Genomic DNA, 21199 nt, shown 5'->3' on the forward strand with positions numbered 1-21199 from the left:
CTCAAGCAGCCACACATACACCCAAAAGTTACTAGCATTTGTGGCTAAATTACATGAAAGTTAAGTGTATCATAGCAATGTGGAGTATGCAAACAGAAGCCTTGTCTAAATACCACCTTATAGGAAATTTCACTTGCAACCTGGCTCTGTGAGGTGCAGAAAATGGGGCTTCCTGCTGACAAAATGATATATCAAGGTAGCTTTATAAGCTAAAGTTTAAAAATACAAATATTTTTCTGAGTATTAGTCTCAGTCAAATGATCTCTTCTCCCTATAAGTGTTCAACCAGGGGCTTGAGGATTACTTACAACGGCTGCTGGAGATGAGGTGCCTGCATTGGCTGAGACTAGAATTCATGACCATTAACGTTCCCCCAGATATGTAGAGTGTATGATCAGTATGGTGTGTTTCAGGGTAGGTAGTCTTTGCCCTCTCGTTCAATCTTGTATGATTTTAATACATTTTTGCCAAAAATTAAAAAGATATAAAAATGTTAACAAATGCATATTTGTATCTTTACGCAATGTAGGCAGATGCAATATAACAACCACATTGCCAAAAGTTTTTGTGACTGGCTATTGGTAATTCTTTTTCATAAAGAAAAAAATACCAGAATAAAACTTAATATTTTTCTTCTCTTAGTAAGACCCATCCATCTTCTTGTTTTTCTCTTTTTTATGTCTGCTTATATATATGTATATGTATGTACATTTTATTTGTAAGCATTTGAATACATTTGCCATAATAACCAGAGGCTTTTATGTCATCTTCTCTTTTGTGGTCAGTATATGCTTCTCAGAAAATAGTTACGGGTCAACTTGTCAGAGGGAACGCTTTGATGAGACTCCAGCTGCGAGGAGGCTGGGCTAGGGCATAGGGTCATACACTTGAGTGTAAATCAGAGTTGCCTGGGATGCTTGTTAAACTACAGCCTGCTGAGCCCACTCCCAGGAGTTTCTGATCCGGGAGTTCGGCCTAAGCAGTTTCCAAGTGATGCTGATGCCGCTGGTCCAGGAGGTGCTCTGATAACTACTAGGGTAAGAACCTTTATTTCACCGTATGTATTGCCTTAGTCTAGCCTTGATCTGCAGCTGTGGGGCAAGTGGACTCTCCAGGTTCGCTTAAGGTAGCAATACCTTTGAAGTATTCACCTCTTTCCTTAATCTCACATACATTTACCATAAGTGTAGGTCATGTCTTTGTTTTATCATGAAGCATCAATGCCAAACACATTCTGTGTTAGAGGGGGCTGTGTGGGTGGCCGAGAAGCAGAGAAATACAACTGGCATCCTGTACTTTCCTTCAATGATTTCAGCTGCAGGTCACAGAGAATTACCATTTCATCAATAGGGAGTATTTTTCTACATGAAGATATTTTTCCTTTCAAAGTAATGTTGCCTTGGGGATTTGAAGGTCTACTGAGTTCCGAATATATTACTTGACCTGGATGCATAACTGAATATTTTATTTTGTCAAGTGTATTCATGTCTATTCAGTGCCTTTGGTAATTCCCGTTCCACCTGTGCTGACTACAAAGGTGGCCTAGAAAAAGCACTGCAGGTAGTGTCCAGGTCGTCAGTCATCCCTTTAATTCTGGCCTTTGTCATACCAGTTTTAAATCTTCACTGGCACGAGGGACCTTGTGTTCTTTTGCTTCTTGCTTATATTCTGACTTAGTAACTCACTCTGTGACTTGAGGCTTCTGTTGAACTGTCTACTTGGCTTTGGCATTCATGGTCCCCTTGAAGGGTCTGTGCCCTGAAGCCTGTATCAGTTCCATTCCACCTCTGTGTTCAGCTCAGGTCTCAGTGCTCCACCCTAAGTATGTTTCATAGGTCTTTAAGCAACTATTTCTCTGTTTGTTTGGATAGAGCTGGATAATTTGATTGTATATATATGAAAATATACAAGCCTGCATTCATGAGAAGAGAAGACATGTTGCCTACTATTTAGGAGAACAATACTATAATATCTAATGTTATATTATTGAATTTAGTATTCATATTCATTTCAAGATTATTTAAACTCTCTCTCTCTCTATATATATGTATATATACATATATATATATACATACATATGTATATCCATTACCACATTTTTAGTTTTAAGTGACAAAAAAACCCAGCCCAAACTAGAAAATTTGTTTTATGGCTCACATAGAGGACTAAATTGAGAGGAAGACTGGCTTTTGGTGTAGGTTAAGGCGAAGTTTCAAGTGGTGACACCCAAGTTTCTCACTGTCAGATGCATTTCTTCTGGGTTGGTTCCTTTCTCCAAGAGACTCTGCCTTATCGCAGCAAGTCTAGTCACACAAGCTCGACACTTCCACGTCTAATGGAGAGGGAGAGCATCCTTTCTCTCAGCTTCCCACGATCCCTGAGATCTGCTCTGTGGTGTACCCACACCCAAACCGATCATTATCGCCACTGTGGGCCACAGAATAAGTCCGTGGCAGGAGCTCATCAAACACTTGATGAGCTGGGTGCCGAATAATGAATCTCACACAAAACATACGGGTGCCCCTCTCCTGTATACTAATCAGAAGACAGCTGATGGTTCGATAATAGACCCCCTCCTCTTGTCCCTTAATTTTTACCCTTTCAGACCACAAGTCAGCAATATTTCTTATGCCCCTTTTCAGTTGAACGCAAAATAAAGTTCTTTGTTGCCATCAAGATTTATGAAATATATTGTGTTGCAAGACCAAGTTTTCACAGAACAGAAAATTTTGGTTATTTATTTTCTGCGATAGTTACTTAAAATCTGATAGGGACTAGAGTTTAAATGCAAGATTTGGGGCGTGTAGAAAATAATCATGTCAATGGCAGTTTAAAGAAACATTTTCTTATTGGCATCAGTATAATATTATATGAGCTATAGTCCCTCATGCTAAAAACATGTATAAGGGAAGATCAGTGAAAGTAAACGATCAGAAGAGATAATAGATTCGTTTTCAAAAAATGAATTGTTCTATGGGCAGTCTTTCATCTTTTTGTTGAGATATAATTGATATATTCCATTGTGTTAGTTTTTCAGTGTATTGATTTGATGCACTTTTTATTTCAATATGATTACTACCATAGCATTAGATAGCACTTCCATCACATCATATAATTCTCTTTTTTATTTAAGATCTCATCTCTTAGCAACTTGGAAGCATATTATACTACTGTGGTACATAATCACCATACTGTGCATCAGGTCTGGACAACTTACTCATCTTCAAACTTCCAGTTTGTGCTCTTCAAGATAAATCTCCCCAGTGACGGCCCTCACCTGGCACCACCACCACCAGCCCCTGATAACCCCATTCTACTCTGTTTCTATGAATTTGGCTTTTTTAGGTTCCACATATAAGTGACTATCATACAATATTTGTTACATTCTTACATCTTAAGAGACCTTTCACATGCCTGCTCAGAGTGGTTCATCTAAAAGTAAAGTCAGACTGTTGACTCCGCAGAAACTCCCCCAACTCATTTCCCATCTCACTCAGAATAAGTCCCAGTTTTTACTGGCCCTGCTACTTCTCCAGCCGAAGCGTCTCCCTCCTTCTTGCTCATTCTCTCACTCTGCAAAACCTGCCCCGGGTGGCTCGCAGCACCCACAAGCATCACTCCCACCTGGCACGTGGGTTGTGCTATGCCATGCGCTTGCACATGTCCTGCCACTTGTCCCCCTTAAATAACCGCTTGGCTTGTTTACCGATATTCTCCCTCACTGCACGAGTCTCTGCTCTAGTTCCCTTTCCCCCGGGTCACTTTCCACGTCCACCCTACTTAATGTGACGCGCCCATCTCATGGCTCTTCATCCTTGAAGTCTACTTCCCCCCACACCCCACGGACATTACAATCGATTCCTTTATTTTTTATTTACTAATTGTTCTCGCATTAGATTGTCAGCTCCAGAGAAGCAAAGGCTTAGACAGGTGTTTTGGCACTGTACACTCAGCTGGCAGAACAGTTCCCAGCCTACGGTTGTGTAAACCGGTGAATCAGCTTTGTTTTTTTATCTCAATTTTTAGGGTTTTCAAAGTAATATTTTACCACAAGGCGACAATTTGTGAACATCTTAAACAGTGAAAGAGTTCCACAATTTCTGGTCATGTAGGTTTCCTAGGAGACTGACGTTTTCTTTAGCAACCTGGTTGAATCGCAGTTTGAGCCTCTGCTGTCATTTTGACATCTAGACCTGGGAAACACTTATTTTCCCTGTAAGTATTGCTAGTCAAGTTCTTCTTTACCGCAAGGAATGGAGAAATGCTAATACTGATAAACCCTGATGCATTATGGCTATGATTAAATTTTCACTTGACCCCATTTATTATGTTGCTTTGGTGAGATATTTTGGTGCTAATTATGGATTTCAGTACAAAGCTCTTTAACTTCCCCTGTGTGGGCTGCAGGGAACTGGGATTGAAACTCTCACATAAAACATTTTAGGTGTTTATCCCTCAAAATCTATGTAAAGAATACTGAATGTTCTAAATTAACTCAGGTACCAGCTGCATTTCCCCCCAATGGGGAGTTAGAGTGAGAGATGGCTACAGGTGGGAGTTTCTTTGATGAAAGTGCTAGATTTGGAACTACACAGATAAGTATTCATTGTTTGTATAATATTTGAGGATTTGCCAGTATATGTAAAATTAGAATAAAAAATTGTCACAGATCCAAGAAAAGTAACCCTGGCTGAAATAATTTTTATTGTGTCATACAAGTGAGACAAAAGCATGGGACAGGGGGAGGTGTGGAGAAGGGGTCCAGCCCACAGCCTGTGGGCTGCAGGTGGCTCAGGGTGGCTATTAATGTGGCCCAAAACCAAGTCATAAATTTACTTAAAACCCTTCTTTTGCTCGTCAGTTTTTGTTAGTGTTTGTGTATTTAATGTGTGGCTCAAGACAACTTTTATTTTCCCAGGGTGGGCCAGAGATGCCAAAATATTGGACACCCCTTGATAGGGAATTAAGGGGGCCAAGCTTGTTGAAAGTGCAGATTTGAGAAATTAAATGGAGGTTTAGCTGCCTTTTAGACTTGAAAAACTTTTAGATAGTTTTTCTAACCCTGTAGATGACCTATATTTTTAAGGAAACATACATTTCATAAAATCAAGCAACCATGTGTCTCAAGTTTACATCTTTGCAAAACTAATTCATAACAGATTGAAAAAAAAACTTTAGGCAAAGTCATGTAAGAAACATTCTGGACTCTTACCCAGCCAGTCTATGAGGGCAAGGGTTTTGCCGCTTTGCTCAGCATTGTACCCAGTCCCTAAAATGGCACATGGTATATAGTCAATAAATACAGGCTGGAAAAAAGGAAATTTGCAGTTGTTCTTATGAAAAAAATAGAATAATACATAATATTACAAGAATGTATTGTTCCACATACTCACAACTGTTAGCCTACTTTTGCCCACCCTGTGTTTGTTGAATAAGGGGGCGGGATGCAATGCCTTCCCCTCACTAGGGAAGCCACAGATGGGCGACAGTCCACATCGAGGACATGAGCAGGTGACCTGGGCACAGCCAGAGAACACCCGTGTCAGGGAATCTGGAACTGGAGGAAATGGTGTAGGTTTACATATTATTTACAGTGTTGATATTGAATATCTGAGGTGGTGGTTTCAAGTCTCTGCTTTTGCAAAGTTCCGCAACATCCTTCGTGATGCAGGACCAGAAGGTGAGTCTTAACTGACCCTACCCTTGGTCCTGGGCTGTGGTCCTCCTGCATAACCTATCCTTGGGGTCTGACACTTGCCTAAACCCTTGTTTTTTTTAACTTTTCTATTGGGTCTCTATTTGTGCTAGTATTATTACTTTAGTGAATAAGTTAGCCAGAGTTGGTTTCTGTTGTCTGATATCAGATAGGAGATAGGAGCTAAGAGACGAGTAGAAATGAGAGTTGGGATTATGGGATTAAGAGGTAGCACGTACTTTTTAATGGATTTTGGGGATCAGAGGGACCATCTCAAATAAAATTAATACAATGATATGACTTTCCATTCTTTTGCACAATAAATAATTGCTGAAACATATGGCATTTATTTTTCTGTTTGGGTGTCCTTTTGAATTTAGGGCTTTTCACAGATTCCACTCGTTTTATTTCATTTTAACTACTTTTCATCATTGAAGGTCAGTATCTGAAAGAGTGATGTGGCTTTTTTTCTCTTTCAGCTGTAACTTTGAGACCTTGGAAAATATTCTTGCTTTTTTTCTCAAGATAGTCCTGGTCCACCTTTTTTTCCCTTCTGTGCAATATGGAATCAGCCTCTCCTTTTGTTTTCTCTCTTTTAGTGGTGTTAGGGGTGTAAATAAGATTGTTAGTCATACCACTCGTGGGCAATGTGACATTGCATCCCGTGCTTTCTGAAAGTTTGCCTTTCCCTACTTTGCTTACGTGAAAGACCTTCATTAGGAGTGCTGCACCTTTTTTCCTGAAAGTGAAAATCCTCTTTGGGTTTCTTCGGTGAACAAACACAGGCACTAATGTAGGTCTTTTGTAAAAGTGAAGGGGCTTAACTGGAACTTTCAGAAAGTGGGGAACTCACCTTGGTTAACACTCTCCATTTATGAAAAGTTCAGAGAAACACTGTACTTTGGGGTAGCGGGGGAGACTTGAACTTGAGTGAGTGAGCTGCAAAATGATGTCTTTTAAAAATCATAAGCTCACAATTTTTCCTATTTTATTGTGACCTTCCTATATCCCTCTTTCTTTGTTGTAAGATAACAATTTTCTATTTGCTTTCTTCACAAGATAACTATTTAAATTATTTCCTTACCCAAGCTTTAATTATATTTCCTTCTTGTAATCCTTGTATATGCACATTTCATTCTCATTTTTTAAATATATTTTATCATATTACTACAGCAATCTATCTTTTATAATTTTGAGTTTTCTTTGCTAAGTTCCATTTTTAGATACCTTTATCAAATAATTAAGATATTTCAATATTACAACGTATGAAAGCATAATAACTGTTCATTTGAACCAAATTTCTATGTATATTGATGCATTTGTTCTACAAATTTGTCTTCCAAATGGAATGATATATTTTTGTATGCAACATGTATTTTAAAGATGAAAGTGCTTTTATTATCTGCATATTATTTTTGAGTGAATGGCCATGCATTTTGTCAAACTAGATTTCTTGTAGTATTAGCAGTACATTCTATGTCCATGAGGGAGTGAAAAAACTGGTATACTCTACACTCTAATTTACCAGAAACTTGGAACAGTTTGGGATTGAAATTGTATAATTAGTTTGGCTTCATTACAAACATGTTTTCGATATGAAAGAACACAGCTCTCCGAGAGTAACAAGAAGTCCGTGACATCCCTATCAGTGGGGCAGACAAGCATAATTCTGGCTGAGTGTACTCTCCAACTACTTGGAAGTACAGAGGGTACAATATAAAAACTGGGAAGAGACACAACAGCTCAGAATTATATGGATATTGAAAATAATGGAATAAGAAAGTAGCATGATGCGGAGTGTAATTTATAAATACATGTTAAAGCATTATTTTGGAGGACAAATGATTGGTTTAAAAATTGGTCAACAGTGGTTACATCTGATTAGTGGAATTTCCTAGAGTTGTATTACTTGTCCCTATTTTACGTTTAGTTTAAATGCCTTTTCAGAACTAAAACCCAGATGAAGAAAATCTTGAGGTGGGTCCATATTTTCTTCACTGAAAAGTATGTTTAATTTGAATTTTATTTTGTTTTGAGGTCAGTTTTTTTCACACCTTGTACCTGAGAAAACAACTTCCTATTCTCTCTTTCCTTGAAATAGTAGGATATATTGCTGGGGAGAATAAATAACACACCACCCAAAGTTCATTTATGATAGAAAGCAAATGCTAGCACTACTGACCTGAAAGTGTTGTAAGGAGAATTTCTGCAATGGAAGAGAGAAACTCGCAGCTTCATACCTCTTCCTTCCTAATAGTATGAAGCACAGAGAAGTCTTTTTAGAGAAAGTACAATATATATTCTATAAAGCAGATACTGAATATTAGAGTTTGCTGTGTCAACATTTTAATGAGTTTTCTGGTAGAATCACCTGTGCCTATAAAAATTACATTCTTGTTTACTTTTTTCCTTTCCATAGCTATTCTCTAAAAATTAACACATTATGAGAATGAGCTATTTGTCTCATGATCAATTTACATCATATAAAGAGCCATCCTGTTTCTCAGGAATGGAAAGAATCTAGTTTTCCTCTTGGTTAGGGGTTTAAAAAAAACAATTTTTTTTTTTTTTGAGCAACCAGGGCGCTGAGACGAGGTGAGGTTGCTCGCCAAGTGCTGCATGGCTCATGTTGCCTCATGGCGATCTGGACCTTTGCAGAGTTGTTTTCGGAAGGAAGTCAGTCTCTTCCCCGTACATTCAAATAGGGCTATGCTTTGTCAGACTATCTAAGCCCATGTGCGGCATCTGTGTCTTTCGAAGTTCTAGGCAAGGAGGGAAAAAAGGGTACATACTTGAATTGTTAGTAATTTTTAGTTAGCTGAGAAAATTGGTTCCAATTTTTGGACTCAGCTGAGTAGGAAGTAAGTCAGTGGTTCCCAACCACTGACATTCTGAGCATGTCTCCGAATCACCTGGAGGGCTGTTAAAATGAAGATGTCTGGCCAACCCTAACATTTCTGACTCACTGTGTCTAAGGAATTCTGTTTGTCACAAATACTTGATGCTGCTGGTCTGGGGAGCACATTTTGGGAACCACTGCTTTAAAAAAATAGGAACTCTATGAATCCACTAAATTGTGGGTCCCAAAAAGCAGTAAATTTTTTCCCTAACATTTCTCATCTCACTGAACACAATGTATTGAACATAAATTCTCAATCAATATTTTTAAAGATTTAATTGAGGTGTTACATGGGTAGCCCCTAGATTCATATCAAATTTCAATTTCTCCCATTTTCCTCTATTATATTAACCTGTTTTATTTTTTCATAGTATTTATCAATATCTAAAATTATCTTGATTAGGTGCTTGCTTTTTGTTATCTGTCCCTCCCTCACACATTTGTATTAGTGTTTAAAATCTGCATCTATCTTGCTCAGCTTTGTCCTCCAGTGCCGAGTAGTAAATTATAAATACATAATTGGAAGAATGGATGAATGAAATAAGGAATTGTTGTAAAATCTACCTCTAATGTCAAAAGTATCAATCTGACAATTTGCAGCTCATGTTTTTTTTTTTTGTTTTTTATTCTAAGTCAGTCTTAACCAAAATTGAAAAGTAGGTAAATGGCTCAACTGTGTTTAAAAGTATGTAAAGAAAAGTATCTCTGGGAAACACTTATTATAGGTACTTCCCTATCTCCACCGCTGCTTTAAAGAAACTTCCTGTGCCTTAATGCCCCGTCTCTCCTTGCTTTCCCACCCACCCCCAGTGACCCCGTGCTGTTTCTTTATTCACACTGAAATACAAAGCAGCTGAGTGCAGCCTGATATGTTACCTTCTCTAAGAAATACATGAACTTTAAAACCAAAGCTTATTCATTGCTACTATAAAGTTAACACATGTTCATTTGGAAAAAAATTAGATTAAAAAGAAAACAAAAGCACTTCTTTTTTACAGCCAGAGATGACTACCATTAACACTGTGGTTTGTTTTCCCTCAGTTCCCTGCTGTGTATTTTTCTACCTGATTATGATGTATATATGTATAATATTATGTCATATATAAGGACTGCCAGCTGACCAGACAGTATGTTAGTCACAGAATATAAAAATTCAGAAATATATAAAGAGGACAATCATGCCTAATTTTGTTATTCAGCAGTAACAGTAGCATTTTGGTTAATTTCTTTATAGCCTTTTTGCCTTTGCACATATTTAACATAGCTGATGTCATTTTCCATTCAGTATTGGTAATGAAGGAACATCCAGATTCAGATACTTGCCAGGTGACATAAAGACAGGCTGGCTGATGACAGATGACATCTGGCACAGAATCGTTTATTAGTCTCCCCAAGTTAAAATAATAAAAAAAAATCAGTGTTTGAGGTCACTCAATGATAATAAAAATTATTACTTAGGATTTTAGGTGATGAAAATTGCCGTCACAGAGCTCTAGGAACTCTGATCCCATGGACGGGGAGGGAGAGAGATTCAACTCCATCGCTCACCCAGCAGAGTCACACTGGCAGCATCCTCCAGCGTTGGAAAGCGAATGAAGCCAATTACTTTTTTAATTGGTTATTATGGTAGGCAAGATATTTCATTTGAAATCTAACTCATGTGGAATGAGATACATAACTTCTGGTATGCAAAAGAGGTTGTAGGAAAAGATAAGATGTAGTATAAGAGCTCTGAACCATGCATAGTTTGTAAGTCCACAAAGCGCAGCTAACAACATGTAGTTCAACTGAGCTTAGGAAGTAAAAAAAAAAGCCTATTTATTTTTGGTTCCTGATTTTTTAATTTACTCCTTATTTTTATAGTATTATTTTATTTTAATCCAAAGAGAGTTGATGGTCACCTTCTCAAGCCACACTATATCTGAGAGTGTCTTTTAGTAATATTCTGTATGAGAGAAAATGAAGCTGGTGACAGACTTGAGATAACAGCTACCCCTTTCCATAATTCTGCTGCCCTTGGACTTCCTCCTGTTTCTGCAGGCAAAAATCTGAGGAAAGCATGCCTTTTTTTTATTGGCAACATTTAAAAAACTTTGTTCTGAATGTATCAAGAATTTTTCTTACATACTTGTACACTTCAAATCAGAGCATTCAGATCATTTTTCAGCCCTGAAAAGTTTTAAAATTATATATTGGTTTTCTAATTGTCCTGGCTTCTTACTGCATACTAGCCATTCTGTAGAAAACAATGCCGTAGGTGTTGGAGATGCCATGGTGTGGGAGAGAGAAAGATCCTTAGTGGGTCTTACATTCATTCTATCAGGAAGAGATGGGCAATAAACAAGGAGATAAAACCAGGGTAAGTTGATAGAAAAAAACTGATGAGAGATGAGGGAGAAGGTGGCCACTTTTAGAGTCGCGAGAAAAATTCTCTTTAAAAAGGTAATATTTGGGTGGAAGCATGAGGTGGTGCATGGTGGACTGTTTGGAAGAATGAAAGACGTCCAGAAGGTCTCAGGTGCAGTGAAGGTGGTGTAACGTGGTCAGAGCTCATGGCCAAGGGCTGGGATGGCCCAGATCACAAAGGATCTAACGGGACCTGGAGAGTTTGACATGGAAAAGCATTGAAGGGTTTTACAAAGTGGAAAGATGTGAAGTGATTCAGTCTACATTTTCTAAATATTTAACTTTGTTACTATGTCATAAACGATTAAAAAGAGTTAAGAATAAGAACAGGAAATCTAGTTAGGGGTCTTATGCAGTAGGTCAGGTGATTAGTGATGGTGGATTGAACCATTAATTTTATTAATTAATTAAAAAACACATGCATGTGAGACCAGACTCTTCTGCATCTCCTTCTCACCCACCAAGCTGGATGGATGTGGTTTCTTTAATTCTGTAGTTGTCAGACTTCCATCCAAGACAGTTCTGAGGGATGGGTGTTCTATACTTTAGTTGAAATGTTGATGTTGTGCAAGGAGTTGAGCCGTGTTTACCTATGCTGACATCTTGACCGGAAGTCAAGCACATGCCACAAGTGACTTTTGATACCATGAAGAATAATTGCATAAAGTAAGCACAGGGAAGATAGTCAATAACACTGTAATAACTATGTATGATGCCAGTGGGCACTGAAAATATCAGGGGGATCATTTTGTAAAGCATATGGTTGTCTACACATTGCTATATACCTGTAACTAATACAAAATAATATTGAATGTAAATTATAATTTTAAAAATTATAAAAGAAGAAGAAATGAAGCATTTTCCATTTATTTTCATTAATGAAAAAAGATTCATTGCAGAAATACTAGTGGAGAAGGAGACACTGCCTTGTATAAAAATATGTGGATGGCCCATAAGAAAGGGCGGTAGTGGTAGAGATGCAGAACACAGTTCACGGTGTGGATAAGGTTTGTGAAGGAGAAAGGCCTAAAAGTGGCTTGGAAATAGCAACATGGAACAATGAGAAACTTGGTTTATCTCTGTGAATTGGGATACTTGGTATAGGAAATACAAAGCAAGCTCAAAGGAGCCTTGACTTTGGGTCAATGCAATATACAGGTGATGTATTATAGAACTGCACAGTTAAAACCTATATAATAATTTTATTAACCAATGCCACTCTGATAAATGTAATCCATTTTTAAAGCAGGCTTGATATGAAGGAATTGTAAGTTAGATGTCATATTTGAGAAAATTTCAGTAAGGAGTTTATATAGGGGGGATTCTGGTAACTGTCAGCAAATCCCGGAGGGCAGAGAGGGACGATTTGAGAGGGCTTGGCCTTGAACAAGTGTTTTCTACCTTACATAAATATCATCTTTTTCTGCGTTCCTCATTTTGTGCTTTTGACTTCCACATTAAATATTTAACTTCTTATATCATTAATTCTGTTTTTTACTCCTTGTGATGTATATTTGAATTATCCAGTTGCATTTTTTCATTCCTTGACACCTTCTCTCTTTAACTCATCCTGCTTTTTCCTTGTTTTGACATTTTCACTTCTTAAGCGTTTCTCTTTTGCCAATAAATAATGTCTTCTGGAATATACTGAAGTTGCCCAGTGTTTTTCTACACTTGGATTCTTTCAGAAAGTCATTTTCAGAGGTGTGTTTCTCCTCTGTAGTTTCAGAATGGCGCTTCCCTGCCCCCCTTAATTTGTGATTTTATTCCACAATTATGGAATTATTAATCAGGTTTTCCTTCCTGCTGAGTTTTCTTCTCCAACAACCCAGGAAAACATAATATGCTAAGTTGCACTCTAACGGGACATTGGATGGGCCCTTTTGCCAAAGGTGACCCCACCCAGGGAACAGAGAGCTGGCAAGGCCCCAAGAGCTCTGCCCAATATGTATAAATTTATCAAGTTACACACACCGACTCATCTTGATTTTGGACCAGGGAGTAGAGGGTGCTGACAAGTCTGCTGGGTAAGAGTTGGCCAGTTAGTGAGAAGAGAGTGGTTACAAAAAGAGATACTGCAGGTGATGAAAAGAAGTCATATTCTGGTCTGCCTCATTTACCAAGGCTTGCTTGTTCATTCAAATCATAATTGCATTACTTGTTTTTAGGTAATCTGACTTGTATAGGTTCTCACACTTACAGATTAAGGCTAGGTTGACATATATGTAGTTTCTAATAATTGCATCCTCTTTGCAGAATTCTAGTCCCACACAGTGTAGGAAAGGGTCCCATTTGTGGTACATTTGTGTGTAAAGGCTGCAAGCTAGGCAGCTTGTTGTCTCTATGGCCGTCATTACAATGGATATTAGGGTAATAAAAATGGAGAAATCTTGAGTTTAAGAATTGCTTTTTCAAATTAACTTTATTTTTTTGCCCTGGCTGGCATAGCTCAGTAGATTGAGTGTGGGCCTGAGAACTGAAGGGCTGCTGGTTCAATTCCTATTCAGGGCACATGCCTGCGTTGCAGGCCAGGTCCCCAGTAGGGGACACATGAGAGGCAACCACATATTAATGTTTCTCTCCCCCTCTCTCTCCTTCACCTTCTGTGCTCTCTAAAAATAAGTAAATAAAATCTTAAAAAATTTTAACATGTGTTTTTCAGCCACTCGAGCACAGTATGTTGCACTTTATTTCATTACTTCTGTTGATCAATATTTAATATGTATGGTAGTTTCTTATAACCTATACACTTGGTAGATTGCTGACCCAGTCAATTCCCTATGTCCAAAAAACATTTGGCATCTGTGTTGGATTAATATGGGTTCTTCACTTATTCTCATTTCCTGGAAACATGCTACACTAAATAAAGGGAATAAGTATATGAATGACTTCAGTTCTCAGAACGCCCTACACTTAGGAACTTTTTCTTTTCCTGCCAAGTCTATCTTGTGTTTTGGGAACTGTGATTCCCATTAAGCAGTGTGCCAATTCCAATCTACTTCCTACCAAGTACAGTCTTGTTTTGTGGGTTTGCTTCCCCCACCCTCAAGCATTTCTGTTTCAGTGTTTCAGGAGAAGATTGTTAGAAATACGAGTATAAAAAAGGAACACGTCCTGCCCTGGCTGGCATAGCTCAGTGGATTGAGCGCGGGCCTGTGAACCAGACGATTGTGGTTCGATTCCCAGTCAGAGCACATGCCTGGGTTGCAGGCCCGTTCCTTGCAGGCTAACTACCAGCAGGGGATGCACAAAAGGCAATCATACATTGATGTTTCTCTCCCTCTCTCCTTCCCTTCTAAAGATAAAAAAAATAATAAAATATTTTTAAAAAAAGGAACAAGTCCCCAGTTGCCTTCAACGTGTAGCCATGAGGGGAAGCAATGTTGCCTTCTCTTTAGTTTAGTTGTATAAGAGTTCATAAAAGGGAAGCAGACAGGGCCATTCAAAATATTTAAAGCAATAGATTTACCAGCATCATAAAATGGGTTATTCCACTCATTGGCATTTCTAGTTAGGTCCATTAACTTTAAAATTAGAGCACATCTTGCCATGATTCTGTGAATGAATAGATGATGCCCCATTTTATGTGGGGTTCTGCTTTCAAACTGCACCTGTGTGATTTTCTGAGTATTTCAGGGAGACATTAGCAGGATTTGTGTGTAACTGCCTGTCAAAAATATCAAGTCGGAATTTTCTTCAAGGACCTACTTTTCAATGGCATCAGCATTTTAATTTTAAAAATTGAGACTGAATATGAAATTTTACACATAAGAAATGTATGGAAAATTGTAAATATGGGGTAGAGTAGTCTCAAGAGACCTGAAAATGTACCCTGTGTGTTGCTACACACATACATCCATTACGTCCTCTCCCATAGACATGTGAGGGGGATCCCCCAAGTGGAATTCTCTTCCGAAGGGCTGGTCCCTTGTTATACAGGTTTCACCTATTATGTGTGTGTTCTAGGAACCCATCTGTATCAGTATATTGGCTGGTGTTGTTGTGAGAGGCTGAGTTTGGCGTCAGTGAATTTTTCTTTAAAGGCTCTTACAACATGTTTGCCCATTTCATGATGATTTATAAGCACACCTGCCCACACTGTGCTGAGTGTACAGCAGTTTTTGACCAAAACCAGCATGACCCCCATGCCCCATCTTCCCTCTTCACTCAATCTTACCCCAAAGGACATTTTATTTTTGTTTCCCTGGATGAAAAAAGTCTTCAAAGGGCAATGTATTGCCAATGTGGAAGAGGCGAAACTAAAAAAATGACAGAAGCACTAAAAGTCATAAAAATCAATGAGTTGAGAAACTGTTTTGAGCAGTGGAAAAAGGTCTCAATAGGTGTATTGCATTGAATGGAGAGTACTTTGAAGGTAACTGAAGTTTAAACATGTAAGAATAATACACAATTTTTCATAAATAAATTTTGAGATTTTTTTGGTCCCCCCCGAAAATATATGGTTATGTATATATAAGATATATAAGGGTATGCATGTTTATATAAATTAACTATTTAAAAAATTGTTTCTACATCCAGAAACAGTCAAATAAAAATTATTATTAAAATTAGACAATCAGGAAATAAAACCCAAACTGGTGGTGGATATTAAGCAATGAAAAAACTGGAATTATTAAAAAAGCTGAAAAAAGAAATAGCACAAAATTCAGTGAAAAAGGAGAAAATAAAAATCAACAAAAATAGTTTCTCTTCATCATATTAAGCAACATATTTGCCTGTTTTAATTTAAAACTAAATTTATTAATAATATTTTGACTGGTATATAAAACCAATCAATTGTTTTGGCAATATTTGCAAACAAGTTATTCCTCAAGCAATCTTAGGAGAAGAAGACTGGTGGGGAACGGAAAAGGGAGTAACAAGCGGCTTACACAACAACAAAGTACATAATGAGTTTTTTAGTGTTGCATATTTAAGTGAGAATATTCTTGAAGTTTCCATTTTGTAAATGTAGTTAACATGTCAATGACTTATCAAAACAAATCAACCAACAAACAAAATATGTATTTTTTATCTAATTACATTTTGGAAGCATTGCATTTTGCAATTTGTTTTTAAGACTTTTTTCCCCTAGGAGTTTTTGAGACTTAATGAGAAAAAGCTGTGACAACCTTTTAGCGCTTATTATTAACATAATGGAACCATGTTTGGGTGTGCCCCTGGTTTCCTCTGAGTTCTATGGGGAGTCAAAGGAGAGCTGGGTAGAGTGGAGGGAAACGGTGATAAATTTGTTTTCAAATTGCCCATGCTCAAGAAAATAAAACTTTTATTTACCCTGAACTCAGGTGGCAGGATATCATCTTCCCCTCTCCTTCCTTCTACCTCACTCCAGTCTGAGGCTGAATTCAAGTGGAGGAAATAGGCTTCTCCTCTTTTTCAAAGCAAAAAATTAACACTATTGTAGGTTGCCTAGTCTATTCCAATTAAATGAGGTGTTCCTATGGATCATTAGAAGGTATTTCTGCAGAATGTAGATGGTACAGGAAAGGGCAAGATTTTCAGAAGTATTTAAAAAATATTCTTTCTTTGCCTAATGAAGTACTGTTTGCCATTTATATGAGCAGAAGCCATCTCCTTAGAAAAAATATCTGGACCCCACTTAAAAGTAATGAAGAAAAGATAAATGTAAAGATTGTGAAGTAACCCATATAATAATTTACCTACCTCTTATCAACTTTGACTTAGTATTTCAATATTCATTAGGGAAATTATTTAATGTTTGAAATATGATAGACCACGGGATATCATAGGACATGGTAATGGTTTTATGGGGATTGGACAGTTGGTTCCATTAGTTCTACATGTGAGCTAACAGAACACACTTACCATCAAGGTATAAATGGAGTGCAATGAATACCATGAGGTTCTCTTACAACTTACATGTCAGCTGAAGAATTTTCCCAGTAATGCCAACATTTTCGTTACTCAAAGGGTTCAGCAGAAAAAAATATCAAGCTAAAAAAATAATCAATAATACTTATCGTGTGTCATGCACTAAGTAATATACACAAATAAAATCTTTTTGAAAATCAATCCAAAGATGCATGTACTCATATATTCCAATGTGGAAGGCAGAATTATAAGATGTCCCTGTAATTACCTTCTCCTGATGTCCATGTCTTTGGGTAATCCCCTCTCATTGAGTACAGGTGGAACCTGTGGCTTGCTTCTAACCAATAAATATGGCAAAGGTGAAGGGAATTTGTAGGTAAAACTAAGGTACCTAATCAGCTGACACAGAATGAATCACAAGAGGGGACATCCTGCATAGGCCTGACGTTGTCAGCTGAACCCTTTGAAAGAGGGCCCATGCCCTTCCAGAGAGAAGAGACTGGAAGTAGAGACGCTCTCCTGTTTGCACTGAAGCTGCCAGTCATTTGTGACCCGTGAGGAGAGAGGCAGTCCTCACGGCTGGGGGTTTCCGTTCCGCATCCTCGAGAAACTGAATCTGCAACAATTCCAAAGAGCTTTGGCGAGAACTCCCAACTCGGGAAGAATGTGGGACCTGATGAACATCACTAGGTTGGTGGCAACTGGATACACAGCGATAGATAATAGATACATCCCATTTTACAGGTAAGGAAACCAAAGAAATAACTTGCACTCCTTTGTAGCTAGTTCTATGGGAAACCATGAGTCAATCCCAGGCAGACAGATTCCGGAGCTTCATGGATAACCACTTTGGTATAATTTTTAAGGCTTGGTTGAAGATGCTCAGGTGACGTGAGCATAATATATCAAACACACAATGTTGAACGTGTGATTACTATTAAAAACTATCTAGTAAAACCTTCCACCAAAACCAAATTATTCTGAGAAGGAATGGATTCATTTCCTAAGTATTTGACTGGAGCAGTCAAGATTTTTTTATTGCAAACTATTGTAATTTAAAACAGATTATTCTACAAATTATAGATTGCTAATTAAATTATATTAACACTTGAAAATGTTTTTAATTTCTACATGCCAAGTCTATTTTGACAGTTTTGATAAGATTAAAACTATTGCCTAATTTATATAATGAAAAGAAATCTCCATTTTTTCAAAGGAGATATTTATGGTATTAAGTGGGTAAAGTGATTTCTTTGGATATATAAAAGTTAACTACCATAGAAATATTTTTAAATAGTATCATTTTCAAAAGTAACTTGAATTTCACAAAGCTTATTCTTGACACTTCAGAATCCTTTATAGTTAAAAATTGAAAGACTTATTTTTAAATCCTTTGGCATGTAACTGAAAGTCTTAGTTAACTAAAATTAAATGGTCTATTATAAACTGATAGGCTGTGAGCAATTTTACTTCAACTATAAATTGCTTTCTTGTGAATTAATATCTAAATATTTTTATGTTAAGCCATTAATTAAAACAAGCTGTTTTTATTTATATGTGACAATTATGGTTAGTGAGTCTTATTGGAAAAAAATTATATTTCAAGGACTGGACTTTAGCACTAGAATGGTTAGAGCGATAAGCCATTAGCGTGGAAAAATAACATTGACTCCGCTACAAATGTTTTAATGCACATTTGTTTGAAGTTGTGCTCTGATTTAATACACCTTTGATAAGCCCCGGACCTTAGTCCGTCTTGCGGTACGATACTAAGTAAGCACTTGTGGAGTTTCTCATTACCTATGCAAATGAAGTGGCTACTGTAAAGTCACAGAGTAAACTGTGCCAATAAACTGACCCAACCCCGTAGGCAACTGCACAATACTATAGGGACAAAATTGGATGCTCCTCAGACACCAGTGGAGGGAGGTAATTTGATGATTCTGAGTCTTGATATCCTGCTCATCACATCAAGAGCAAGTCCTTCTTGAACATTCCTCCTCTGCATAGCGTTATATTGGCTTTTCTTTGCATAGTCTATTAGATAGGTAGAAACTGCATAAAATAGTATTTTAATTGGTTGATAGCCTGAAGATTCTACCACAAATAAACAAAATGAAAGTCATTCTAATGACTTCTAAAATATTAAGGGTGGTTAGCATTAAAGGTTTCCAGTCACCATCACTTTCTCCTCACCGTTCCCTTTCCCCCTCACCCTCTCACTGATCTGTCTCCCACCCCTAATTTCTAGGAGAATGCTCTTTTGCTGCCATGGCCCAAGGTTAGAAATATGTACTGAATAAAGAAATAAATCCTGAGGTTAAACAAATAGTGAAGAGTTTTCTCCAGGAAACCATCCGAGGGCACCAGGGAGGTCTGTTGCCATGCTGACCCTGAGGGGATTTTCCAGTGAATAGTTGTGTGCAGGCACGTGGCACGTACAACGGGTCACTTCTTTTTGACTTGCATGTTCGACTGTGGCAAATCACAGGCCACCGAAATCTTTGACCCATGCTGTCTCCTTATCCGTGCGACAGAGTAATTGCCTCGACTTCTTTTTCTGAATTATTCTTAATGTCTTGGAGATGCTGCTGTGGCCTCTAGCCAGGTCTTTCTCAGACAGTACTTCCAGTCAATCAATATTTAACTCCAACAAAAAATGACATAATGTCATCATAAAATAAAGTGAAGCCCCTTTGCAAAGCCAAATGCAGAGATAAAGTAAGATTATGCAAAAGTGGTTTCTGGTTCCCAATGAAGTTTTTAGTACAACTGTGTTTTTACATGTGTCTGCTCTTAAGTAAGGGCTTATGCTAGAACATAAACCATTCGCATAAATTCTAGATCAGCACAGTTCCTCATATGACATTTCCTCTTTTTTTTGGAAAAAGAAATATCCTAGAGATTTCAGGGGGAGATACCAGTATTCTCACTATTATCTCTAAAGTAGAATTAACTTAATAAAACCTTTATGCTAAATAAACCCACCTGATTTTATTTGCCTATAGATTTTTGTGTTTCTCCTATTATTCATTATTGGCATTAAATTAACAGAAGGCTCAATGCTCCATGCCAACATTCCATCAGAGATTGCCTCTGTAGGAGGTCGGCCTCTTTGACAAGTTTGCTTTAGTTTTGCCACAGCACTATCTTTCCAAGTGGCTGGCCATGACACCTCCAGCGTCACATTCACCTGAATGGTGCTCCCAATGAAGGCAAGTGATTTTGTCCTTCTCATCCACCTCATAGTATTTCAGGACATCCAACCTAACCTTCGTTCTGTTATGCATATTCTTGGCCGTGCCATAAGACTTCTGCCTTTTCTTAGCACCTCCTTGGAGTCTCAACACAAGATGAGGAGGGGATACCTTTCCAATGCTGCAGTCAGACAAAGTACATCCAACTTCCAGGTGCTTGGCAGCAAAGGTCAGTCTTTGCCAATCAGGAGGAACTCCTTCCTTACCCTGGACCTTGGCCGCTACATTTTCTATTGTACCTGAGGGCTCAGCCTTGAGACTGAGGGTCTTTCCTGCAAGGGTTTCCATGAAAATCTGCATCTTGCTGGGATTGTACTGCAGGTGGCAGATTGGAAAGGTCTTACAGTGATTCTTAAGACACTGATTAGTGACAAGTGTTGTGACTACAGTTAACAATACTCTATATTTGCTAAGTTGCTAAGAGAGTAGACCTTCAAAGTTCTCATCACAAGAAAAAGTTATACCTGTGTGAAGATGGATTGTGGTAATCATTTAGTAATATATGCTCATATCAGTATATAAATATGTTATACACCTAAAACTAATACAAAGTTATATGTCAATTAAGTTTTGATAAAAACTTAATTTGTTGTGCACTATTCTGAATATCATATATACATTCATTTAAATGTGACAGTATTTCCATTAGGTGAGTACTATTATCTGATTTACATATGAGAAAAGTATATCAGAGAGAGTTTCAGGCTGTATGGGGAGTGGTGGATCAGAGATTCGAACTTGATTACTAACTCCAGAGTTCCCACTTTTAATGTCTAGATTATTGCTATGAATTGAATTATGTCCCCCTATAATTCATGTTGAACCCTAACCCCCAAAGGGCTATAGTTGGACATAGGACTTTTAGGAGGTAATTGAGGGTTAAATGAGGTCATAATCTAATAGTATTGGTGGCCTTATGAGAAGAGAGAGAGAGATCTCTTCCTCTCCACAAGCGCAGGACCACGTGGCAGGGAACTGAACCATACTGGAGCCCTGAGCCCGGATTCCAGCCTCCAGACCTGTGAGAGAATTGATGTGTATGGTCTATGGCACTTGGTTATGTTAGCCTAACCTGACGAAAACAATTAT

General features: G+C 37.8%; 1 protein-coding gene across 1 annotated transcript; it reads right to left on the bottom strand.

The window, feature by feature from the left end:
• Window positions 1-19999: 19999 nt before the first annotated feature.
• Window positions 20000-20410, bottom strand: LOC118993715 (ubiquitin-like). The gene has a single exon (XM_037056219.1). The coding sequence runs from the start codon at window positions 20408-20410 to the stop codon at window positions 20000-20002; it is 411 nt and encodes a 136-aa protein (XP_036912114.1).
• Between the last annotated feature and the right edge of the window lie 789 nt (window positions 20411-21199).

Source organism: Sturnira hondurensis, unplaced genomic scaffold, assembly GCF_014824575.4.
Source record: "Sturnira hondurensis isolate 20B ecotype Veracruz unplaced genomic scaffold, ASM1482457v3 Scaffold0000880, whole genome shotgun sequence".
Taxonomy (NCBI): domain Eukaryota; kingdom Metazoa; phylum Chordata; class Mammalia; order Chiroptera; family Phyllostomidae; genus Sturnira; species Sturnira hondurensis.